Source organism: Artibeus jamaicensis, unplaced genomic scaffold (assembly GCF_021234435.1).
Source record: "Artibeus jamaicensis isolate MK-2021 breed Jamaican fruit bat unplaced genomic scaffold, CSHL_Jam_final contig_464, whole genome shotgun sequence".
Lineage (NCBI taxonomy): Eukaryota > Metazoa > Chordata > Mammalia > Chiroptera > Phyllostomidae > Artibeus > Artibeus jamaicensis.
The window spans coordinates 5552962-5578934 of record NW_026521842.1 but is presented as its reverse complement, the minus strand read 5'-3'; the positions used below and the strand labels follow the sequence as shown (position 1 = coordinate 5578934).

Below are 25973 nucleotides of genomic sequence, written 5' to 3'. Positions count from 1 at the left end.
CCAAACGAGGCCAGGATTCTGTAAAGGTTGGCGTAGGTGTGGACATGAGGTGGGGTCTGCTAAAGCCAAAGGGGGGACCGTTGGGTCTTCTCCTGAGAGCAACTGGAATCTCTCCAGGTGTTTCAGGTGTGGTGTGTGTTTGTGTGTGTATGAAAGAGTGAGAGAGAGCTGGCGGGGGGAGAGGACTGGGTTTACGTTTTTCAGGGGCACTTGGGATGCTGTACGAAAAGTGAATCAGGTGTGGTCAAGGCTGGAAAGAAATGGCAAGACCCAGACCAGCCACCGGGCAGGTCTTAAAACCCCAGGACCCTCTGTGTGTGGTGTGAGCAAGAACTGAGCACTTTATCTGATACGGCAGAACCAGTTCTTGGGAACAAAGGAAACATTCTGTGTCACGTTGTGAGACGCGGTTTTCTAAAGGTGAATCTTGTGTGGTGACCGTAACGATGACGCAAGGAAAGCTCACGACGGTGGAGGAGCCCGTGGAAGACCTGAGTGATCACTCCCGCGTTTCCCGGTCGGAGGCGTGAGTGAGGAGCACACCCAGAACGGGTGTGGGTGGCAGGGCTTCTCTCAGCCAGCCAGGCCTTCGGGAGAGCCCCTGTGTGTCTGTGTGTCTGTGTGTGTGAGGTGGGTCGGTGCGGGTGTGGGAATGTGCTCTGGCAAGAAGGGGAATTTGCCACCGGTGTTCTAGCTGAAAGAGGAGGGAAGAGATTAGCCAATGTCTTTCTCCCTTTCCTCCTTCCAAGAGCTCAACGACCTGGTGGAAAAAGAAAAGATGATTATCATGTCCTGGGTATAGGAATACTCAGAATAATTTGGCAAAAACACTTCATGTTTTTGTGATTCTGAGGTCTCCTCTGTGTTACACCCTCCCATGCCCTGCAGGTATTTCATATGGCTTCTTCCCAAGCCTATCAGACACCCAGCGCTCAGCTGGGTTCCTCCCTTTTCTTGGGTTATTCCAAACAACTCGTGGAACAGGCTGTGATACCATCTATCACCATCAGGGGACACTCTCTACAGTACGCTGCATGCTTGATTGAGAATCCCAGAAATTCAAGGTTCAGGATCTTAAATATGTAAATTGCTGCCCTGCTCTGTCAGCTTTGTAAGTTCCAATTCTGTTAAATAAGGTTGCACTAAAAACATGTCCATCCGCATTAGCCCACAACTGGAAACAACCCACATGTCCAGCATTACTACTGTTCATCTGCTGGGCACGTGGAGTCCCGAGACCCCCAGTGAACGCATGGAACCTGGGATAGTACTGAATCCTGTATGTACTACATTTTTCTCTGCACATGCATACCTTTTCACTTAAAAGGTGCACTTCATAATTTTTTTGGCATATCTGATTCACCAGCATCACTACTATTGTGCTCTAGGAACATTGTTAAGCAACATACAGGCTCCTTGAACACGTGCCCTGTGATGCGTGGACATCCATCAGATCGCCAAGGCAACAGACGTGACTAACACGTGGGGAGTGTGTGCGGCGCCAGTGCACTGGACAAAGGGACGATTCTTGTCCTAGGAGGGATGGAGCAGGTCGGCATGAGATTTCAACACACAACTCAGGACAGCAAGCAACTTAAAACTCATCAACTGCTTATTTCTGGACTTTTGTATTTAATATTTTTGGACCACGGTCGACTGTGGGTAACTGAAACCATGGATACACAAAAGCAGGGGTAAGGGCGGGGGTGTGCTGTTCTGCTTATTCAGTGGAATCCAGTGTGACCGTGAAATCAGCAAACCATTGCTACACGCCACATGCTGCATGATTCACACCAACAACACGGAGTGAGAGAAACCAGATGTGAAACAGTGTGTACCACATGTGACCACTCAGATAAAGTTCAAACCCTGGCCAAACTCACCTACGACAGATTATGGTGGCCATTCCCCTCCTGGTGATTTCGTGGTGTGCAGGGGCTTCCAGGGGCTGGTCATTTCTGTGCCTTTGTTTTTGAGGCTGGTTATGTGGATGGATCAGTTTCAGAGAATTCTATCTGTACACTGAAGCTGTGCACATTTTCTGTGTGCATGTTGCACTTTAAAAAGATGCATCAGTACCAGACCTCAACTTGCCTAACAGCCATCCTGCTTTTTTTTCAGTTTGATGAGCAGTGTGAGTTGAAAGCCATTGAAAAGGAGAAGGCGGTGGTAGCCCTGCCACCCAAAGAGGCGAGCAAATGCCAGAGAGAGTATTTGGCCGAAGCGTTTCACGTAAGAATTGAATTTGCTTTTGATGCTGGTTGTGGGAAAGTTTTTAGTTGAAGAAGAAAGAAACACAGAGTCCTGAACACTGCTTTAGAATTCTGTGCTATAATACATTTTCATTTATCACCGTTTAAACAATATATTGTTCTATGGGAGTTGAACCATTCTGATTTCCCGTGTGGAATATTACCAACCTTGATGTCAATAGTACTAACACTCACCAGGCCCTTACCAGAGAACAGGCGGCCCCCAAACACTGGATTCCGTGTTTCTCTTGGTCAGAGACACAGAGAAGCCGTAACCCACGAGTTACACAGTAGCACAGCAGAGGTGAATCCAAGCTCAAACCCTTAACCACCTCCTATTCACGCCCTTCATCATGTATCATCCACGGAGCTGCCAGTCACAGAAACCAAATTCTCACAAGTTTCTCAAGGGAGTTTGAATTCCTGGCCAGTCAAAACAAAACAAAAATTTTAAAAATACACACACACACACACACACACAAAACACCTCCACTCCATGAAGCTTTCCTCTGAGGCTAAAAGATGTTGCATATTTTATGTTTTTAATTTTCTCTACCTAGGAAACCGAGCAAACATAATGTGTTTGCATGTTCACTTATAACTGACCACACTAGGGGAAAGTGAATGAAAATTTCCTTCCTTGAAATGAGGCATGTGCAACACGCATGTGCCTCATTTCAAGGAAGTTGTACATGAGTGTTCATGCCCGTCTTTCCATGAGAAGAATTCAGAAGTCTGTTTAAATTCAAATCCTGCTTGTTAGTAATTGGAGAGGGGAAGGAAATACTTTTTCCTTGCCTAGACATTTTACCCTACCTAGAATATGCGCTTGAATTTCTTCCTCTATTGAAAGGAATCTGGAAATCCACGCAGCCTCCCTGTCACCTTGACCACTGGTGGGCCTGTCTTGTCATCTTTTCAAAAACAAGGGTACCTTTGCAGCAACCAGAACAACAAAGTTTCCATCCATAATTACGGACTCAAATGAGCTATTTAATGTCATTTTGTGTAAAGAGCTTGAGATCGTGTCTGGCATAACGTGTGCCTGATATAATAATTTTAGCAAGTATTGTTTCTAGGGACAGGCTTTTTTTTCTGTTGCTTTTTAAATTTTATTTTTAACTGTGGTAAAATGCACAGCACAAAATGTACCATCATAGGCATTAGCAAGTGTACAGTTCAGTAGTGACGAGTCCATTCATGCTGCTATACAACCATCCCCAGAACCCTCTTCATCCTGCAAAACTCTACACCATTGAACAGCATCTCCTCCTGGCCCCTGGCACCAGCCCCTCCACCTCTATGAATCTGACTACTCTAGACACTTCAGATAAGGAGAGTCATGCATCATTTGTCTTTTTGTGATTGGCTAGTTCACTCATGGACCAACCTCTGGTCTCCTTCCACCTTTTGGCTACTGAGAGTGATGCGGCGGATAATGTCTGCAAGTCTCTCTTCCAGACCCACTTCCAGCTCCTTTGGTACACCTATACCCAGAAGTGGATTGCTGGGTTGCATGGTTGTTCTGTTTCATTATTTTGAAGAAACTCCATACTGTTTTTTCCTGCAGTGGCTGTGCTGGTCTATATGTGCAAGGCCTGTTTTGTTTTTTGGTTTTTTTTCCAAGAACATATGTTTCTGCATTTTGGTGTGAAAAGTGCATTTGTTCGAACTGAGGCCTGGAGTGGTTTCTTCTGCTGTAATTGTAGGGTAATTGTAGGATAAGAGTGCAATAGAACTGAAAAAGAATGGGACTGTGATTTTTCTTTCTCTCTCTGCTCCTGTTTTCTTAAAGCCTTTAAACAAGTCCCCTCTTCTTTGTGGACAGCCCATTTTCCTTGTGCATCACGCAGGTGGCTGGCCTCCAGAGTGGGGATTCTGTGACTTGGGGTCCTTGGCATTTACTGGCCCGCCGGTGACTTTGTGCTCAACCCTCTCCCCCAGGTGGACTTAGAGAATGGGCTGTCCGAGTTCTCGGTGACTCAGCGCAGGCTGGTCCACGGCTGGAACGAGTTTGTCGCCGACAACACTGAACCCATGTGGAAGAAATACCTGGATCAGGTAGGACCTGAGGCATCATTCCCCACAAGTGTAACTGGGGAGGGTGGGGCAGCCTTTCATTCTGTAAATATTGACTGAGTGTGTCCTTGGGCCTGTCCCAGGGCGCAGGACAGCTGTCCCACAAGGATAAAAACAGCTCCCCCCTTTCAGGCTGCCCTTAGCCAGCAGGAGGGATGGCCAGGAGTACATCACTGACTCCCCAGGCAGCCGCGGTCAGGAATAGCAGTTGTTACATTCATGGAGGGATTTTTACCTGCTAGGCACCATGCTAACTAAGTAAATAAGTAAATATTAGTTTTATCTTCCTCCTAATCCCCATTTCGACACGAGATGGGTGAATACAAGGCAATTGGAATATCTCCCCAGGCATGCGGGTTGCCAGATTTAGCAAAAAGAGACACAGAACGTCCTGTTAAATGTGAATTTCAGACAGCTAAACAAAAGAAAAAAACAATCTTTTAGTATAAGTGGGTTCCAAATGTTGTGTGGGACCTACTAAGACCACAAAAAAAGTTTCTTGTTTATTTGAAATTCAAATTTAACTGGGTGGCCTGTTGTTTATCTGTCATTCTGGGCAACTGGAGCCCAGAGTCACAGAGTAGTAAGTGGAGATGCTGAGCAGTGAAACCAGGCCGCAGCTGCAGGGCCCCCGCCCTTCTGAACCTGCTGTTGGTGCAGGCAGCATACTAAATGGAGGGCACACACATCAAATGCCTGGAGCCCCTGGGAAAAGGAAAGAAAAATTTAAAATACACATGACCGTAAGTTCCAGTGTAGAAGTTATCACATCACCCACCAATACCAGTTCAGAAAGCCCCAGGTAGGAGGTAGAATTTCCCAGATACCTGAAGGCATTCAGATTGCCTTGGTTCCCACCACCACCCACCTTCTGCACCCCCTCCCATGCCTGCTCCCAGGCTCCCAGGGTCTCCTGTGGCCCTGGCCCCTCTCCCTCCTTCCTGGTCTCAGGAGGTTGCCTTCTATTGACTCAGCATTTAAAGCTTTCTTGACTGGTTGGTTCAGGGACCAATCACAGTGCTCCTTGGAGCATCCTCAGCCTCCACTCTCCTCCAGGGCCCACCCTGCTCATTGGTTGGTTCTCAGTGCACTGGGGATGTCATCCATTGATGCATGTTGGCAGAAAATCTTCTGGGTGTACGGATGGCTCTGGCTAGCCCAGAAGCCTCCTGGAACCCCAGCGTTGGAAGGAGGCAGGGGAGGTGCCTGGAAGTGGAGCCCAGGGAAGGAGGCTGGCATACTGGCTGTGGGGGACAGTCTCTTCCTCCAGCTGGGTTTCCTCAGGTCTTCCCTACCTGCCCCTTTCACTAGGACCCACTCCCCCAGTTCCCCAGCCATCCTCCTTCCTGCCTCTGCCTGGTCAGCACCTCACACCGAATGCTCTTCCCCCGGCCTCTACCCAGGGTCTTTCCAGAAATAACATCTCTTCACCATCCAGGAGTGGGGAGCATGTTTATTCCATCTGTGGGAATACTTGCAGGATCACCGCCCACCCCCTTGATGAGTACAGAAAGTCTATCTGCACGCGCTTATTAATTCTTTGCTTTTGCTGAGCAATGGCTGCCACATGCCAGGCATTGTGCTTCTCTTGTCTGTCCCCTCCCGTGACGGGGAACTCACCACTTCACAAGGCAGCCCTACTTCTCCCGTTCAGAAGACCCGCCATTAGGAATTCACCCTTAGCATGACCAAGACACATTGCCCCGGAATCATGAGGCAAAGGCCTATTAACATCAGGATGTCAGGGTTCAAATCCCGTTTTGCAGCTTTGTGATTTTGAGCAAGTTATTGAACTTCCTTGAGCCCCAATTTTCCCCACGTAGAACATGGGACAAATAAACAGCGTTCTGAATTTTACAGAAGAAGGAGAAAGCTTAGCACACGATAAGTTGCTTACTAAAGGTTGCCCCGCGCCCGCCCTGATTGGGGTGTAGCAGTGGGTGCACGGGTTTGGGAGTCAGGCTGGCCTGAATCCTTGGGACATTCAGGTGCTTTCAGAGCCTCAGGTTGCTCACTAATCCAACAGGAATGATAACATACACGTGTGTCCGATAAATATTTCTGATTTTTAGTATTACTGTTTCTCCAGCTTATCACCAGTCCCCCTGCACAGCAAGTTTTCAACAACCCCCTGCTGCCTGTCCCCCTGCAGGTGTGGGCTCAGAAGGAGGCCACGAGCCAGGAAGAGTCTGATTATCCCTGTCCAGCGCAGCACCGGGGCATGTGGTGTGTTCTCCCCATTGGTACCACCTCCTGTCTGCTGTGTGGCCCCCAGGAAGCCAGTGTCAATGAAAAGACTGTGGGGCACTTCAGGCAGAGGAGAACCTTGGACAGTGGTGGCCTCTCTCCCCCAGCCCTTGGGCCACTAGTTGTTGGCTTGGAAGCCTGGCCGTGAGGAACTGTGTCGCACACACTGACGTGGTGTAAGAAGCCCGGCTGCTCTGTGTGAGAACAGACACGAACCCACGCCTCCTGCTTTCCTTTTCCAGTTTAAGAACCCCCTGATCCTGCTGCTTCTGGCCTCTGCCTTGGTGAGCATCCTCACGAAGAAGTACGAGGACGCCGTCAGTATCGCCGTGGTGAGTGCACTGCACTGGGAGCAGCACCCGGCCCCCAGCCCCGGCTGCCCAGCGGCTTGCTGGGTGTTTGCTTATTTATCGTGCAAGGAAAAAAGAGTTTGGCTATAGAGAAAAAAGTGGAATGTGCAGCAGAAAGACAGGAAAGCAAATCCACATCCTCCTCGGCCCCCATATTGAGGTGTCCTGGTTTGTTTGGCCATTGCTCTCTGGTGGATACCCGGGTGCCTTCTGGTCTTTGCTGTTGGGAACACCATTGCAATGAATTCCTCTCCCACGTGCCAGGATGGAATTGTTCAATCCTGGCTGTGCATGCGGTACAAAGAGTAATTGTTTGGCCCTGGCTGGTGTGGCTCAGTTGATTGAGCTCCTGCCTAGGAAACGAAGGGCGGCCAGTTTCATTCCCAGTCAGGGCACATGCCTGGGTTGTGGGCCAGGTCCCTGGTAGGGGGTGCGTGAGAGGCAACCACACAGTGACATTTAAAAAAAGAAGAAAAATAAAAACAAAAGAATAACTGTTTGTAGTCCATTACCTAGAGAGAACCACTGAGCACCGTTGGGTTGGGCATCGTCCCTCAAGAGTGAAAGGCCCCATTTTGAATCCTGGTCAGGGCACATGTCTGGGTTGCAGGTCAAGTCTCTGCATGGAGGTGTGTGAGAAGCAGCCCGTTGATGTTTTGCACATTGCTGTTTCTCTCCCTCTTTTTCTCCCTCCCTTCCCCTCTCTCTAAAAGTAAATAAATAAAATCTTTAAAACCATTTTTTAACCTAAGTGGAAAAAAAATCTCATAACAAAAAAATCAGCCGTTTTAAAGTGAACGATTCAGTGACAGTTAGTACACACACAGTGTTGTACGACCACCACCTCTGTTTGGATCTAAAACACTTCGCCCTAAAGGGGAACCCCAGGCCCGTCGAACACTTGCTCCCATTTCCCCTCCTTGGCCCCCAACAACCACCAATCTCTTTCTGTCTCTGCGGGTTTACCAATTCTGGATATTTTATATAAATAGGATCACACGATATGGGACCTTTTATGCATGGCTTCTACTGAACACTTTGATGGATATCATTCCAGCTTCTTCCCATCTGTCAAGCAGTCTTTTAAAATACAAAAACGGACTCATTCCACACTGTGAATTTGCTGCCTCTGTTGAAAAGGCTGAACTTAGATCCACATCTTCTGATGTGGAAGGATGTTTGCAGTATGTCAAGTGAAAAGGCAGTTTATAGAAAGAATGTCCATACCATAGGATCCTGTGTTATATACGTGTGTCTAGGCAGAAGAATCTGGAGAGATACCCCAAAATGTGAACCTCAGGCGGAGGGAGTTGGGGTGATTTTTCTGCCCTTTTTTGGCACTTTTCTAAGTTTCTGCACAGTACACTTGTGTTGCAAGAAAAAGGGATATTTATTTGGAAAGATGATAACCGCCCCTCACCTCCCACAGACTCAGCCGCTGGCTGAGCAGCTGGGTGGTGACGCCCATCCCCTTTGCTCCCTAGGCCGTGCTGATTGTGGTCACCGTCGCCTTCATCCAGGTGTGTATTTATTTCCTGGGGTCCGGGTTGGGGTGACCCGGGTGTGATGGGAGCTCTGTGGAACTCCCCACTTTGAACAGTGCGTTTGATGTGCTTCCCACCAGGAGTACAGGTCGGAGAAATCTCTGGAAGAACTGACCAAGTTGGTTCCTCCCGAATGTAACTGGTAAGTCAGAGACCACCCCCGCCTGGGACTTCTTGGTTCATCAGAGAAGCCAGTGGGCTGGCGGCAAGTTTGGCAAAATCCGTGTCCCTTGTAGTGTGATATAGGAGAACCATGTCGTCCTGGGGCTCTGGCCTGGTCCCTGTCCTGTCGTTGGGCTGCTCGCCTCCTCGGGCACGTCATTCCATCTCTCTGGGCCTCCATTCCGTCCTTAGCGTCTAATCAGGCTGCCCAGCCTGGGGGCCACAGATGATGGACGTGGCTCTGGGAGGAGGGTGGCCCAGGAGACCTGTCATACGCCGTGTGAAACGGTGTGCATTTTTCTGGCTGAGAGCACTCAGAATTTCACTGGATTTCCGAAGGCTGGGCTCAGACGAGGCCAAGATGCGGGGCTTCGACAAGCCGAGGCAGCAGGACATTGGCTGAGGGGTGGGACGACAGGCGCGTGAACTGCAGGCATTTGCCGGTGGGCACCGGCCTCTGGCCGGCTTGGGCGTTTCCACTTTGCAGCTTGTTATCACACAGCCCTCACCAAAGATGCTTAAGAAGGAAAAAAAAAGACAAAAAATATCTGTCAGTACCTCATGGGCATTTCAGTTTGGACAGTACTGTGCAGTAGAACTTTCTGGAATGTTCTGTAATCTGCACTGTCCTGCACAACATCACTAGTCACATATGATTACTGAGGATTTCAAATGTAGCCAGGACAACTGAGAAATTGAGTCCTTCATTTTATTGAAGTTTAATTTAAAATAGACACGAAGGACCCTGACTGGCGTGGCTCAGTGGACTGAGTGCCAGCCTGCAAACCAAGGGGTCGCCGGTTCAATTTCTAGGCAAGGCACATGCCTGGGTTGTGGGCCAGGTCCCCAGTGGGGGGCACGTGATAGGCAACCACAGACTGATGTTTATCTTCTTCTTCCTCCTTTCTCTTGTCTAAAAAATGAGTAAATAAAATCTTTAAAAAATAAAATAGCCACAGGGGGCTAGCGGCTCCCCTGTGGCACAGCTCAGGCTCCGAGTGTCTACGAGGACCGCAGCCCTCGGTGGGGGAAGCCAACGGACAGGGAAGGGGGCGTGCTGTACGCCTGGCTTTTTCTTAATTTAGTTTGTAGTATACCACCAATCCACACATCTGTTCTTCCTGTAAAGTGAAACGATTTCCGAGAAGGCCAAAATTTTCTCCCCCATCCTGACTAGAATGGTTGAGGTCATTTCTGGGTCATGTGTCTTTCCCAAATACGCATTGCTGCTCAGAAGTATCACACGGCCTGACGTATTTTGGAAGGACTTAAACACGCAGTAACTATTTTCTGAAGGACAATTCTTGGGAAAGAACCTTGGCCTATATTTGGGTATATATGGGAGCATTGAGCCACAGAGCTGGTGGATAGAAAGATCTAGTAATACAGAGTCCCGCCTCTCAAGGAATCAGCAGGGTGTGTGTGTGTGTGTGTGTGTGTGTGTGTGTGTGTGTGTGTAGCAGAAAATAAGGAATAACAACATGGAGACAAAAAGAGGATAATGTGGAGGCACAAGAGAGGGTCACTGGGGGCAGTAAAAGTGCCTGGGCTTAATAACTGGAGGAGCGAAGCCGTCAGAAATCCAGGTGTGTGCTGTGAGACATATGAGCAAAGGGACACATAAATGATTGATGTGGTTTGATGATTCAATCTTAGGTTTAAATACCAAGTCTTGGCCTTTTAGGTGAGTATATACATTATTGATGCCCTCAGAAGTCTTACTTCTAAAAGACATTCTACTTTCAAAAGCAGCGGTGGCAGGCTCCCTGGCAGAGTTGGAAGAGCATGGCGGATACGCAGGCTCGCTCTCCGAGTCTCCACGGGCCAGTGCACAAATCAGGAGAAACTCCTGCCGGGCAGACCTTTCCTGCGTTACCTCCATCCTTTGTGCAGTCATTAAATATTAATTGAGCACCTACTGTGTGCTGGAACAAATAATGCTGGGGTTATATCCATGAACAAAATTTTGGAATGCAGCGGATATATGCAAGCCAAAAAGACCCCCCAAAACCCAAAGTCACACAAAAATCAAAACGAAACAGAAAAACCCCACAGAGATGCAATAGTGGCTGGTGGAGATAATTTTAAATAACTAATCGACATATAAGGAAAAGCTGATATTGAAGACAAGGTGTAAAAAAAGGAGCCAGCTATGGGAAGATCTGAGGGAAGAGCCGACATATATCTGACAGGTGCTCTTGGCTTCAAGGAACAGAAAACTCAGCTGCACAAACCACGAGGAAGTTGTGTTGTCTCAAGGCAAGGAATCTGAGGTGGGGTGGCAGTGGGGTTAATTAATTCAAGATGATACCCAGGACCTGGGCCTTTTATTCCTTTAATCTGCCATCCTCAGCTTGTTGACTATGTTCTCTGGCCCCCCTCATGGTCCCAAGTTGGCTGCCACAGCTCCAGACATCACAACCAGACATGAAAGGTCAAACAGAAAGAAGAGGTTCTGTGTATGTGTATGTGTTAGTATTTACAGAGTGAGGAAACCTTTTTCACGAGCCCCATCAAATGTCTACTAGTGTCTCATTGGGCCAATGTTACAGAACATGCCTGAGCCTAAGCCAATCATGAACAGGGGGTGGGAATCACCCCAAATGATCTCAACCAGTCAGGACCACCCCTAGAGTTGTGGGGGAGAGGGTAGGTACTTGAACAAGATTGAATTCAGTGATCCAGGAGAAGGGAAATGTCCGTTCCAGCATTTAAGGTCACCAAATATCCTTGAGACTAGAGAGAGCTGGGTGTGTTCAAGGGCTGGCTGGTGTGATGAAGGAGCAGCAGGAGGTGAGGAAGAGACAGGTCCAGGTCGACAGGGCCTTAGCAAGGCTTTTGGGTTGAATTCCAAGGGCATTGGAAAGCCATCGGAGGGCTTGAAGCAAGAAGAAGTTCGGATCTGATTTTTGTGTTTGAAGAGCTCTCTGTCTGCCGTGCGCAGGCTGAATTGAAGGAGGCCGGAGGGAGGCAGGAGTCCAGCAGGGAGGCAGCTGCAGCATCCTGGAGGAGGGCGGTGTGTGGTGGGATTCCAGCCAGAACCTGTGCGCAGAAGCACGCCCACTGTCGAGAGGCGGTGGCCATAAGGAGTGGCCGTGGCCCTGTGGGACGGTGGTCCCCCGCTGCTCCCAGCTCTGACGAGGCTGTGACCAGAGTGGTGTCTCCACCGAGGGTACAAGTTACTGCTCCACTAAGGAAACTTTAGAACTGCTGACTGAGACCTGCAGAAGCTTCTGGAGGCCACGTGGCCTCCAGGCAGGGTAAACAGTGAAAGTCCCATTTTTCTGATGAGGACCAGGGCCTCCCAGAAGCCACACATTTTCCCCCAAAATTGTTTAGGATACATGAATTTAAAACCTAACACCACCACAAAGGCACAAAGTTGTGCCCGTAACTGAAAGAGAAAGTGTGTTTCTATAGCCTTTGCTCAAATTTATCAAAGTGCACAGAAACGGCATGCCAGCGGGTGATTTGCTCTTTAATATCCCCAATGCAGCGTAAGAGAAGGGAAGCTGCAGCACCTGCTTGCACGAGACCTGGTTCCCGGAGACATCGTGTGTCTCTCGATCGGAGACCGGATCCCAGCAGACATTCGTCTCACCGAGGTGAGGGGTCCCAGACCGCCGTTGGGGGGATACGTAGGTACTCGTGCATATCGAAGGCAGGCCTTCTCTCTCTCTCACACACATGCTCACACACACACACATGCTCATGCACACATATGCAACAAACAAGTCAAGGAGGCAGCAAACAAGCTAATTTCAAACACAAAGCTCTTCAAATTGTATTTCACAAATAATCTCTTCTCATTTTAAGTATAAGCCTAACCGATTTTGCTTGCGTGACTTTCTAGTTTGCAGTGGACTGCAGCCGCAGACTGAACCAGGGTGGGGTTGAGGAATGAGGCAAAACTCCCTCTAGAACAGCCTCACTCAGGTCGGAAAGAGGTGGTATCAGATTGCCTAGGGAGAAGGGAACCAGAACCAGCAACGCCATGAAAAAGTATCACAAGCTGTTGCAGTTGCTCAGTGTGGGGACATGGGGTGTGGGGCAAGCCGCGTCCCCACCCTTTGTGGGTGCCAGGCTGCCACAGCCTCACAGAACAAGCCCCGAGGCTCTGGGAGGTAGTCCTGGATTCTCAAGAAAAGGTTAATCAAGTTCAGAGCGATAATCTATTCTATGATTCCTTCCAAGAATGCTTAAGAATTATTCAAAGCTTTCAGCTATAAAGGATTAGGCACAGGTTATCTGCCCGATTTATTTATTTTGTCAGGAGTTGTAGGATGAACAGCATGTTGTTGGAAGGGCGGCCTGGAGGTGGGGAGGATGGAGAGAGGTGAAGAGGCAGGAACCAACTTCTGGGGCCCTGTGTTTACAATGTCCTGGCCAGCCTTTGAAGTTGGGACAGGGGCCAGATGGCCCCTCAGGCTTTCCCAGCCCTCTGCCCCAACTTTCAGAAGGGGGGGTGCGGTTAGTTAGGGCATTCTCTCTTAGGCACATGCTAGTGCCCCTTTCTGCATCAGAATGGGTTCCTTACCTCCTACTCCCCCATCCCCTCCACGCCCGCCCACTGCTGTGCCGGTGTTCAGCGTCCAGGTCTGGGACTCTTGGGTCCCATTAGAGAAACCACTGTCCCCAGAGAAGACTGGGGAAGCCAGTCTGACATGGTCCACTTCACCAAGAGAGGACTCTGCCTCCCAATGTGGGGACTCCAGGGTTGCTGGGTCTGTCCTGATGCTGGGCAGCCCAGCTGAGAAGGAAGATACCGGCCACTGGTGCTATGGAGAGACAGTGCCTCTGAGTGGTTAGTGCCCTGGGGCTGAGTATTGGCTGGGTTTGAAACTGACACCTATTATTCACAAGCCGTGTGACCTGCAGCAAGGCACTTAACTTCTCTGTGCCTCAGATTCCTCATCTGTAAAATGAGGCAGGAGTGTTAATGCCCAAAAGGTGGATGTAAGGATTAAATGACTTCGTAGATGCAAGGTACTCGGAATGGTGCCTGGCACCGGGGAGTGATGGGCACGTGCTGGAAGTCAGAGGGCCCCGGGTTTCAAATCCCCACCCAGCACTGCCCAGTGTGTGGTTTTGAGGGAGGGATTGGCCTCTCGGAGCCTGGCACAGGTACGTTGAAAGATATATTCTAAATTACCCATTGCCTAATTAGTTCAGAAAATGTTATATTAAAGTTTAAAATAATGTAAAAGAAGGTACAAGATTTTCATAGTTTTTGAGAGGGGCCACACAGTCAAAGCTTTTCCTACTCTTTTCCAATTCTTGAAGAATCTGGTCATGTTCCGATGTTTGTCTCCTCATTTTGTGGTGTTCCTTTTTTGTTGTCTGTTGGCAATTGACATTAAGGTGTTAGATTCTGTTCTGTGCTTTTAAAAGCAGTTCACAGGGTGCGGCGAGGGCAGATTCCACTGTCTTTCCCCTTTGCTGCCCTAGGTCACAGACCTCCTGGTAGATGAGTCCAGTTTGACGGGAGAAGCTGAGCCATGCAGTAAGACAGACACCCCACTGACTGGCGAGGGGGACCTCACCACCCTGAGAAACATCGTCTTCATGGGGACCCTGGTGCAGTATGGGAAGGGTCAGGTGAGCCCTGGGGCATGCTGGGGGCTTTGGCTTCCCTCACCAGCGGGCTTCTGACCTCAGATCTCACACTTCCTCTCCCGAACGCAGGGGGTCGTGATCGGAACTGGGGAAAGGTCTCAGTTTGGAGAAGTGTTTAAGATGATGCGGGCTGAAGAGGTAAGGGCGACTGGGGCTCTGGTTTTCTTGTAAGCTGGGTGTGAGATTATTCTAGGCTAGTGATACCCGCTCTGCCCACCCCTTAGAAATGAGTATACTTTGAAAAATGTGAGTATACTTTTTAAAAGTTCATTTTTATTTTAAGACATTCACTGGGATTTTTGTCAAGACATACCTTACAGGCAATAAGGTACACAGATATGAAGTATAGAGGTCAATGAATTTTTATGTAAGTGTACCCTGTGTAATTGTCACTCGGATCAGGGTACACATGAGCCAGGCAGAAGCTGAGGGATGCTGACATGTCACCTGACAAAGCCCTTGTCCCCATCCTTTCAGACTCCCAAAACTCCTCTGCAAAAAGACATGGACAGTCTGGGGAAACAACTGACCCTCTTCTCGTTCTGCATAATCGGTGAGTGAAGCAGTGTCTGCTCTTGGTCCTGGGGACTCAGGGCAGCCGCCCTGAATGGCTACCGTTGCTTCTCACACATCTTGCCGCTCATCTGAGTGAAGATGGGGGTTTGAGACCAGAGACTCTCTGACAGTGACAAAGGAAACTGTATTAGTCAGACCAGGCTAGCTGCTGCAACAAGCAGCCCCTGCAGTGCAATGATAGTGTGGTCAAAGTTTACTTCCTGCTCACATCCTAGTCCATGGTCATGTCCTTGGTCCAGAGGCTTTCTTGGATAGCTCGACTCCAAATGCCCACTTGGGGCCCCAGACCCCAACTGCACTCTTGTTCTCCCTTGCTCTGGGTCCTTGGAGGCTGGTCAGCCTTCTGTTTAGCCAATAGCTGGGGAAAGAGCACAGAAGCTTGTATGGGAAATTATTAAGCCAGGGTCCAAGACATAGTATCCTCACTTTTGTCCATTTTCAGTTGGTGGGAATGGAGTCACACAGCCTGCCTATCTGCGAGGGAGACTGGGAAATGTAGTTTAGCGGTGTGCCCAGCCATATTTCTGTGCTGCTAAGTAGGCAGTGCTTGGGCTTATGCCTCATGGACTTCGGCAGCTCACCAAGGACAGCATGAACATGGCGCCGCAGACTTGAATGCAGGCTTCACGCTGGGTCATCCTGGTGGAGCTGCCCTGGTCCCCTCACCTGCCCTTCCTGCCGTCCCAGCTCTGGCTTTGAGCCTGTGCCCTTTGCTCCCAACCTGCAGGACCAACCAGTGCCTTGCCCATAGTAGACGCTCAGTAAACATTTATTGAGTCAATGACTTAATAAAGAGCAAACCAAAACCAGGGCCTGGTACTTAGGAAGCATTGGGTAAATGATTGATGAAGGAGAAAATGGAAAAGGGGATGTATTTAATCATGATCATAGCAAGATAAGACGATTTAGGAAATGGGCCCATCTGCCCCTCATGGAGGCAGCACTGTCTGCCCATCAGACAGCTCTGGGGGGACGGGGGTCCAGTCCTGGGCGCACATGGCTCAGGGGAACTTCTGGAATAATCTGTGGATATGTACCACAGCCCAAAACAAGCTGCTTGTTTCTTCCTTACTGGAACTGGCTTGATCCTTTCCTGAAAAAGTAAAACCATTCTTTTTTGTAGGTGCGAAGGTATCTTCCTTAAAAAGGGAAAAGTAGTTAAAGTCCTTGAGGCTATTCATCATTGGCCCAGGTCTATATTGCTGTGAACTCTCTAAGGAAATGATGTTGAAATCCGTCCTGCCTTGAGATGTTGGATACTGTGTGTGTGTGTGTGTGTGTGTGTGTGTGTGTACACATGTTTTGTTTTTTTGTCTCTTCCCCAGGTATAATCATACTCACAGGGTGGCTGCAAGGGAAGCACCTTCTTAGCATGTTCACGATCGGGGTCAGGTAAGGGCTCCCTCCCTTGCCAGTGCAGCAAGACAAGGTGGGGAGGCTGGGCAGCAGGAGCAGTGTGGGGAAGCCATGGTCCCCCGACAGCACACCGTCTGACAGGCTGGGGAGCCCGGGGGAAGCTCACAGAGCAAGTGGAAGCATCCGATTTGGAGTTTCCATTCCTGTCACTTTTTGCCCATGAGTTTGGGTCTTTCTGGCTAGTAATGTGAACTCCAGAGCCAGCCTGCCTAGGGTTCAATCCCAACCTTATCCCCTGCTAGCTATGCGATTTAGGCAAACCTCTGTACTTTCTGCACCTCAGTCTTCCCCTCTGTAAAATGGGAGGGATGAGACAGCCCCTCCTGGGGTCATGGCGGGGATGACAGGAGAGCAGGTGCAGGTCCCTGCAACCATCCAGGGTGCACAGTGTGTGTTTGCTCCGGTTATTCCTTTGAAGCACGGTCTAGGTCCTTCTTTTACAGAAGAATCTACAGGAGAGGGTAAGGGACATGCCACTGAGGCCACACAGCTGATGGCAGGACTGGGACTCAGGGCCCTTGACTTTAAGCCCAAGGAACCTGCCTTTCCTCCACATGGTGACTCTAACAAGCGAGAGTCACACCCCCAAGTCCCAGTGGACAATGTGGAGGGGGACAGGGAGCAGGTGCTGTGCAGTGACTGAAGTTGCCCCAGCTTTTCCACGGCTGCTCACCAAGACAAGGGAGGCAGAATGTCAGGGATGGTCACTAACTGGATATGTCCCCATGGAAGGGCAGCCGGTGACCCTTCTGGGACACAGAAAAGCCAACACATTTCTAGGCTCATGTTAAGCCCCGTGGTTTCCATATGGTGACACCCCCCCCCATTGCTGGTGCCGGCAAGATGCTTCAGGTGATATGTGGAAAATTATTTTAATGTCCGTGAGCAAAAATACATACAGAGCACATAAAACCCGCAGTGCAAACAAGCTCAGAGGCCCATCAAGCAGTGAATGGATGAAAAACATGCAGTGGAACGTGATTCAGCCTCAACGCCTGCTACAGCTCGGAAGGCCCTAGAAAACGGGATGTTAAGTGAAGGAAACCAGACAGAAATGGCCACGTATTGTGTAACTTCACACAAGTTACACAAGTTACACGTATTGTGTAACTTCCTTTTATAGGAGAGGTCCAAAATAGGCAAATCCATGGACAGAACTTAGATTTGTGGTTTCCAGGAGCCGGGGGGAGGGAATGAGGCGTGACTGCTAAGTTACAGGGGCTCTTTCAGAGGTGATGAAAATGCTCTAAAATAGATTTTGGTGATGGTCACACAACTCTGAATATACTAGAAACCTCCGAGTTACATACTCACTTTAAAAGGGGAATTTATGGTATGGGCGTTATATCCCAAAAGGGACAACTAAAGAAAGCACCAAAGGCTGTTATTACAAGCACCTCTGGGGCTGTTTTGGTTTATATATAAACGTCAACTGTTGGCAGTCAGCCGTGCAGTAACTGTCACTACAGTACATCGGAGCAACACACCTCCCAGGGGCCTGGGCCCCCCAGCCTGGGCGGGGACCTGGAGGCCACGGGGTGCTGCCTCCCCAGTACTGGCCAGTGTGGGCAGCGGAACCTCTCTTTAAGGCTTCGATGTACATGTGTCTGGCGCCTGGTCAAGCTTGTCTGTGTAGAATGAAGGGATGCCCCTTACCTGCCGGTTAGCGATGGAACAGGTTCACATGCAGGTCCTTGAAGCAGCCTTGGTTTTCGGTCGCGCTGTACCATGTGCGTTGATGGAGGGACAGGCCAGCGAAATCAGTGCGTGGGAAGGTGTGCGTCCTCTCTCAGGACTGTTCTGTAACCGTTTTTGGAATGAATGGAAATCAGAAACGTCTTTGGTTTTAGACACTTTGCCATTTCTTTAACAAATTAAATCTCATTAGGACCAAATCCTGGGGGTGTGAGATTTTTTTTTTAAACCTTAAGATAAAGAAGACAAGCTGGTTTAAAGAATGCTATGTACTTAGAATACAGAAGGCAGGCAGGTGCGACAGAAATCATAAAAGCGAAGTACAGATGACAGACATTTGAAAATTTCCATCTGAAACTGATTCCAAGACGAAAAATAAAGTCCACCTTTTCCATTAGGAAACACATCCAAACCAGATCAGAATATCTGAAAAAGATAGTCCTCGGTATAAGAAGCTGCACTAACAGGTCATTGTCTTTAGGTTTTTGCTTTAAATGATCTATAAATAAGTGGATTGCCACCAGGGTTTGGGCTTTTGCTCCCAAATGCTTTGGAACCGTGAAAGGCAGGCCATTGTGCTGTCCAGACAGGCCTGCTGGATTTCAGGACGTTTTTCCTGAAATGTGCCAGGCTCATCATCGCATTTCTGCAACAGCCGCAAGAAAGGGCTTGTAAGGCCGCCGGTGACGGGGCCCAGGGTGTTCTGAATGTGCCGGGCTGTGATCTCATGTCAGCCGAGGTTTCCCAACTTTATATCCTGAGCAGTTAGGTGTGGCAAAGGGTATAAAAGAAAATAGAAACCATCTTCATGGAGCTTTTGATGGCCACTTACCCATCTGTGTCAGTGTCTACACTGACCTCGCGACCTAATCGTATTGCTTTCACTAAATCCATCTCACACTTAGAGCATGACATTGGAGGTCAAGGTGTTGGCAGGGTCTGGAGAGAATCTGTTCGTGCCCCTTTCCCAGCTTCTGGCGTTGCCTGCAGTCCTTGGCCTGTGGCTGCATCACTCCAGTCTCTGCCTCTGTCTTTACATGGCCTCTCCCTGAGTGGCCATCTCTGTGTCTCTTCTCTTTTAAGGACCCCAGTCATACTGGACTAGGGTGGACACCTTAACCAGTTAGTCACATCTGCAAAGACCCTATTTCCAAATAGGGTCACAATCACAGGTCCTGGGGCTTGGCACTTTAATGATAGCTTTGTGAAGGGACACAATTCACCCACAACACTAGGCAGAAGTTGCTGGGGAGAAATTCAACAGGGAAGCAAGTTCAAGGAAGTACAAGCTGGGTGGATGTGAAGGGCCATCGACATAGATGTTGAAACTGCCAAGAACATGATCCAAATGGAGAGAGCGGTGGGATTCCCTAGATTCCGTAGAATCTTCCAGGTGGTGAAGGGGGCACACCCAGGGGTCTAGTGATGCTGTGACAAGGAGGAGGAGCGCAAGTGGAACACGTGACCTCAGTTCATTGTTACAAAGCTCCACAGATTCCATTTCATAGACTGGGAAACTGAGGTTAAGGGTAACACACTTAGTTACAGAATTGGGTTATGGAAGAGACCAATTTCAAACCCGCTGCATTCTGAGCCAAAGCCAGGTTCTTGGCAGTGCCCCTTGCTGCCCACCCTGGCGGCCATCAGAGATTGGTTGGTTCGCGTGCCCTACAGGTATTTATGGGACATCTGCTGACTGTCCGTTTGCATCATCCAGCGCTGCTGGAGCTGGATCATGAAGTTTGCAGGCTCACTGGGAAAGCAAATGTAAATTTAAGTGCCTGTTAATAAATAATTATGACTTATAATCAGTGCTACAAAGGGAACAATTGCAGAGTCAGAGAATAAAAAAGAGAGACAGGAGGGGATGTGCCCTGAAAAGGTGGCCAGGGAGGTTTCTTCAAGGAGTCGAAGCTGGAGCAATGAGAAGGAGCCTGCTAAGGCAAGAGCAGGGAGGGCCTTCCAGCAGGGGGAAGGGCACGAGTGTGGCCTGGAGGTGGGAAGGAGCAGGCATGTCTGGGGGACACCAGGAGGGGACTGGGGCTGGGCCGGGTGAGCAGAATGAGATGGTGGGGTCAGCTAAGGCACAGATCCCGGGGCAGATGACGGGCTCCTTTCTCTCGGTTCTCATTATTTCATCAGAGTGCTTCTCGACCAGGCCATGCCATCACCACTGTTCTCTTGGAGCAGAGAGATGAAAGTCATTGGCCACTCTTCACATGGAGACTGAAGGTGATGGGAGGCAGGAACCCGTCTTGTTTCAGGGGAGCAAGAGCAGGGGGCGGTGGGCAGCGAGCGGCAGGCTGCACTGTGGAGAGGGGAGTTGGCAGTGAGGAAGGACGTCCTGGATGAGTGGCTCACTGCCGAGCAGGGTCTTGGACGTTAGCTAAAGAAACCCAGGGTCCTGGGAGAGCCTGTGCAACACCGGTTACTGGGCAGACTCGGGAGGTCTGGGTGGGGCCTGAAACGCTGCATTCCTAACAAGCTCCCAGTGGCCGCTGATGCTGCCAGCTCGGGAAGTGCACTCTGAGAGTGAGGCCGGGATGGGAAACTGTCGCAGTCAGGACCCAGCAAGAAGCAGGACCAGGGAAGAAGGTTGAGCTCCCGAAAAGAGTGCTGGGGCTGCTGAGCCTTCTGAGGCAGGGGTGACGGCCGAGGGACGGAGCAGCCTGAGCACTCAGGTGCCGTGATGCTCAAGAGCCTCCCCCCAAAAATGATGCGTCCCATTCCCATTTTTTTAAAAGATTTTATTTATTTATTTTTAGAGAAAGGGGAAGGGAGGGAGAAAGAGAGAAGGGAGAGAAATCTCAATGTGTGGTTGCCTCTCGCACACCCCCTGCTGGGGACCTGGCCTGCAACCCAGGCATGTGCCCCAACCTGGAATCAAACCAGCTGCCCTTTGGTTTGCAGTCCTGGGCTCAATCCACTGAGCCACACCAGCCAGGGCCCACTCCCATTTAGAAAAAGTATTTGTTTGTTTATACATTTATTTAAATTTTTTCCATCATCATTTATCCCCCTATACATTTCTCCGCGTCCACCCACTCCCCACCCCCACAATCACCACAGTTGTCCGTGTCCATGAGTTCTTTCTCTTTTTTTCTTCTTTGCTCAGTCCCTCCACCCTCTCTGGCCCCCCCACCACCTGAGAGCTGTCAGCCTGCTCTCTGTGAGTCTGTCTCTATTTTGCTTATTGGTTCCCTTTGCTCATTAGATTCCACATATGCGTGAAATCATGTGGTGTTTGTCTTTCTCTGACTGGCTTATTTAGCACAATGTTCTTCAGGCCCACCCGTGCTGCGGCAAAGGTAAAATTTTCTTTTTTGTGGCTGAGTCATATTCTGTTATGGAAATGTCCCATAGCTGTTTTATCCACTTGTCTACTGACAGTCCATTGCCCGTCTAATAACCACAGAAAGTGCCATGAGCCAAATGGTGATTCAGTATTTCCAGGTAAACAACAAAAAGGCCTTCCGTGTCCATCCCTGCCCTCCAACCCCAAGCTCACTCCTGATTTCCATCTTAACATTCTCTTCGGTCTCATTTGTTCTCCTTGATCTCTGGGAAACTTGTCACTCAGAGAAAATTAACTGTTCGTTTCCCTTGTGACTTTGCAAGGAGGTTTTTAGCAGAATTCAAGTCCCTCAGAATGGCCAAATTAGAATATAGAACCGGCAGGGTAGCCGGTGAGGAAGAGATTCTCCGAAACAGAGAAATGAGAATCATTCTCTTAAACACTTCATCCCAATCCCTCTGCCTTGAGCGACACTCGGGGTGACCTGAGGTATGTTGCTTGTCCTGGTCCACCCTGGTCTTTATTAGTTTGTAGATTCGTTTTGGTTTTGATTATGAAAGTTTCCTGGTACAAAGCCACCCTTCCCACGCCATACAGGGGGGAAGTCCCCCTCATAGCCCTTGAAAGTGTTTGCTCAGTTAGTCTTGCCAGCCTGTACCATAAAACCGAGGCGGCCTTCGCCGCCTTCTTCCCATCACCATAGAAACCGGCAGCCCCTGGGCCACATTCGGTCACCTTGGTTTATGTAACGATGCTCCGCTGTCTCGGGTAAAAGGTCACCATCATGTACTGTATTTCTTTGATTCTAAGATGCACATCTGTTTTCACATTTTAACTTCTCTGAAGTCAGACTCCTTATAAGTGACATGATAAAGGCCTGTGTTGCTGATTAATTGGCTGTGTCTTGCTCTTTCTTAGTGGTGCACAAGATAATGGTGTTCTTCACAAGCAGCATTGTCTTAAATTGGATGGAGTACACGTGTGTGACTTTGGTTGAATGAGCCTCCTCAGCTGGGCTCTCTGATTATTAACCAGCCCACATACAGTGCTCACAATGTGCGAGGCCAGTGTGGGCCTGGACACCCACCACATGTTTGCCGGTGTGTTCGTGCATTCAGAAGTTTACTGAAGGCCTGCAGGACTCTGCTGCAGTTTCAAGTGCAGGGGCGAACCGTGGCGGGCGTGGCATGGTGATGCTCTCTTGCACAGCTCTGTGCAAAAGCACCATCCCCCTTGCTCACCTCCTGCCTCCCCCATTGCCCTGAGGTCAGCTGGCCCTTGACCAGACCTCTGCCCTTGGCCGGCCAGTGATGGGGAACTGTGGGGGCAGTCAGCCCCAATTCTGGAGCCAAACTGAGGCAGAAAGAGCCCCTTCTTAGCAGCCTACCACATGCTGACACACTGCCCACAGGAGGGGGACCCATGTTGTCAATCCCAGCTCAGATTCCCAAAAAAGAGAAGCTTATTGGTTCAGCGCAGATCACATGTTCTCCTCTGATCCCATCAACCGTGGCTACGGGAGAGCGGGGTCACACGTACAGAAAGAGTTGGAGGGGTGATAAAGAAGAGCGTGGATGCCCCAAAACAGATCTGCTGCAACAGGCAAAGGCATAGCCGTGTCACTGCGCCTCCCTCGATTTTAATTTCTTGTCTGTCTTCCTCACCAGAAGTGTCTAAACCATTAGACATGAAAGGTAAAATTTAAGGGAGGACCCTCTGAACCAAAAAAATCCCACTTTCTACTTATTGCCTGATTCTGGAAATTCCTGTCCTAGGGCCCAGAGACTTTTCTCTTTAATAAATGAGAGCAATTTAAATGCAAAAGCACTGAAAGAGGCAAAACAATTGGCAGACAAATTCATGCTGAAGTGTAGATATTTGGTAGATGAGGTCCCTTCCCAAAAGCAAGGGTCTGCAGGGATGGAGCTCAGTGCAGTGGATGTTGAGGAAGAGGGCAGGTGCATCATGGAATGGGGAACGGAGACAATAGAGGCTCTGGGGACACTAGAGACAAGTTTCACCAGGTAGAGTTGTGGCCGCTCCCAGCTGGAATTCACAACATTCATAAGTGTGGGTGAAAGGTGATCTGTCTGCCTTTCCATCCAGCCTGGCTGTGGCCGCCATTCCAGAGGGTCTGCCCATCGTTGTCATGGTTACACTGGTCCTGGGAGTGCTGCGGATGGCCAAGAAGCAGGTCATTGTGAAGAAGTTACCCATCGTGGAGACTTTAGGTGAGGGACTCCAGCTGCTTGAATTCATATCAATTGAATTGAATGGATGTTTTGGTGCCATGGTTATTCAAGCTGGGTATTTCATAAGCCTGAAACTTGTGGTGATGCCTGTGTTTTCCTCCATATCCTGGTGTTCCCTTGTGCCAGGCTGCTGCAACGTCATCTGTTCTGATAAGACGGGGACGCTGACTGCCAATGAAATGACTGTCACCCAACTTGTGACGTCTGATGGGCTCCATGCCGAGGTGGGTATTGTGTGAGCTGACACGGTCCAAGGCAAGTGTGTGCCCTGCCAGCCCCTTTCCTTCCTGGGAAAGCACAGGGAGTCTTCTAGGCGATGATAAGGACAAAACAAGGACAGTTACGTTGCGCAAGTTGCTCATTACCGATAACTGCAGGGAGCATGACTGACTTTGGGTGCCATCTTTATTTTTCATTAACTGTAATGATAAGCACATTATAAAAATTAAAAGCTGGAAAACAATCATCCATAACCTCCCATGTAAACTCACCATGATTAGTCCATTTGTGGCTCTGAGTCTCGCCTGTGCATTGGCTCCCCGAATGTGCAGTTTGGTATCTTGCTGCTTTTTTCACAACATATTCCACACCAAGGGCCAGCAGTGGCAGCCCGCAGGCTGTTGCCCGTCTTTGTAAATGAAGCCGTGTTGGCATGCGGCCACCCCTTCTGTTTGTCTGTTGTCAGTGGCTCCTTTCTAGTCCCAACAGTGAAGCTGAGTTGTCACAAGGGGTTGCACGGACGAAATACTAAAATGTTTGCCCTCTGACTGTGTTAGAAAAAGTTTGCCTGCCTCCGTTCCACACGTAAGCACTCTTCTGTGCTGTTATGTAGTTTTCTTAACCAGAATTTTTCCTGGCTGCAGAATATCCCGTTGAGGAAAATTACCCCAGTTTACTGGCAGTTACTCTGATTAATGCACAGTCCTGCCGGGAACATCCTCATGCCCAAAGCCTTGTTTGTGGCTACGGTTTTGCCCCTGGGATGGAGCCCCAGAAAAGATACTAGGGGTCAACCTGGGGAGCGTATTTTTGACATTTGATGCCATCCTCTCTGCCCCTTTGCCCTGCAGGTCAGCGGAGTTGGGTACAATGGGCAAGGGACAGTCTGCCTTTTACCATCAAAGGAAGTCATTAAGGAGTTTTCCAATGTCTCAGTGGGGAAATTAGTGGAGGTAAGTGTCACAAAGCACCATGGGAGAAATACGCATTTAAAATGGAGCTGATGGGGATTTGCTCTGAAAAGAGGAACAATTCTTGGACCAACTGGTTCTAGGTGGGGCTGCCCCCAGGGGTCAGGCTGTCACAGTGGCCCTGGAGACAGATGGAAACATCAGAGGCAAGAAAAGAACCAGAGCCCTCTGTCTGCCTCGCTGCCTGCTGGGAAGGCTTTAGAGCAGCCCGCACAGAGAAGGAGCTCGGTGATGGCTGGACGATAATCCCGTGATGCGTGTTGCCTCCTGGTATTGTCCATACTCATACTTACCAGCCACATGCGTCCTCCCAGAGACGCGCATTAGTCCTCCCGCACAGCAGTGCCCTCCGAGAAGCCTGAGCTCAGCTGTCTTCCTTTATGACATTTAATGAGCACCTGCCCCTCACAGGCCCCACCTCCAGGGCCACTTAATTATCACAGCAACCCTGTGAGGCCTGTCCTGTTACCTCAATAGTCTGCAGATTAAGAAGTGGGCTCAGTCCCGACCGGTGTGGCTTAGTGGGTTGGGCGTTGCACTGCAAAGTGAAAGGTCGCTGGTTCGATCCCTGGTAACAGCACATGCCTGGGTTGCAGGCCACATCCCTGGTCAGGGCACATATGAGAAGCAACCAGTTGATGTTTCTCTCTTACACGATGTTTCTCTCTCTTCCTCCCTCCATTCCGCTCTCTCTAAAAATAAATAAACAAAACCTTAATGAAGAGAGAGTGTGGTCCTCTTGCTGGTAGCCAACCAGAAGGCCACTCTTTAAATAAGTAAGTAAGTAAAATAAATAAATAGGCTCAGAGAAGTGGTGTGAGCACCCAAGATCACCCAGCCAGTGAGGGAGGGAAGTTGGGCCTCCCCCACGCTCTTTGGTGTGTTTCTTTTTCATTACTACTTTTAATTGAGCTATAACTCGGATACCCCAGCATTCACCCTTTTAAATTATACAGTTAAGTTGTTTTCAGTATATTCACAAAGTTGTGCAAGCCATTACCACTGTCTAATCCCAGGATACTTGGTCACCCTGAACAGCAGCCCATGGCCAGTATCAGCCGCTTACCATCACCCACACTGTCCCCAATAGTCTGCCTGCCTTCCCACTGGGTTTGCTCAGCAAGCCTTGAAGACAACCAACTTGCAGCAGAGTCCAGGAGATTTACTGTGCTCATGTTGAAGTGTGGGGACCCCGGTGTGTTTTGAGGAGTAAATCTTGTCTCCCACCCCCACCCCAGCCAGACTCCAAAAGTGGCTCAAGTCTCAGTGTCTGACTTTGTCCTGTGCCCCAGGGAGCCC

General features: G+C 49.4%; 1 protein-coding gene across 1 annotated transcript in view; it reads left to right on the top strand.

Annotated features, from left to right (window-relative positions):
- The window catches only part of ATP2C2 (ATPase secretory pathway Ca2+ transporting 2), a 53979-nt gene that overhangs the window by 13500 nt on the left and 14506 nt on the right, over positions 1 to 25973 (top strand). Inside the window, exons 2-14 of the mRNA XM_037142417.2 lie at positions 2122 to 2232; positions 4197 to 4313; positions 6821 to 6910; positions 8413 to 8448; positions 8553 to 8614; positions 12131 to 12239; positions 14083 to 14232; positions 14320 to 14388; positions 14728 to 14803; positions 16152 to 16218; positions 23339 to 23463; positions 23611 to 23708; positions 24555 to 24656. Coding sequence (XP_036998312.2) covers positions 2122 to 2232; positions 4197 to 4313; positions 6821 to 6910; positions 8413 to 8448; positions 8553 to 8614; positions 12131 to 12239; positions 14083 to 14232; positions 14320 to 14388; positions 14728 to 14803; positions 16152 to 16218; positions 23339 to 23463; positions 23611 to 23708; positions 24555 to 24656 — 1212 coding nt within the window. The remainder of the gene's footprint in view (positions 1 to 2121; positions 2233 to 4196; positions 4314 to 6820; positions 6911 to 8412; positions 8449 to 8552; positions 8615 to 12130; positions 12240 to 14082; positions 14233 to 14319; positions 14389 to 14727; positions 14804 to 16151; positions 16219 to 23338; positions 23464 to 23610; positions 23709 to 24554; positions 24657 to 25973) is intronic.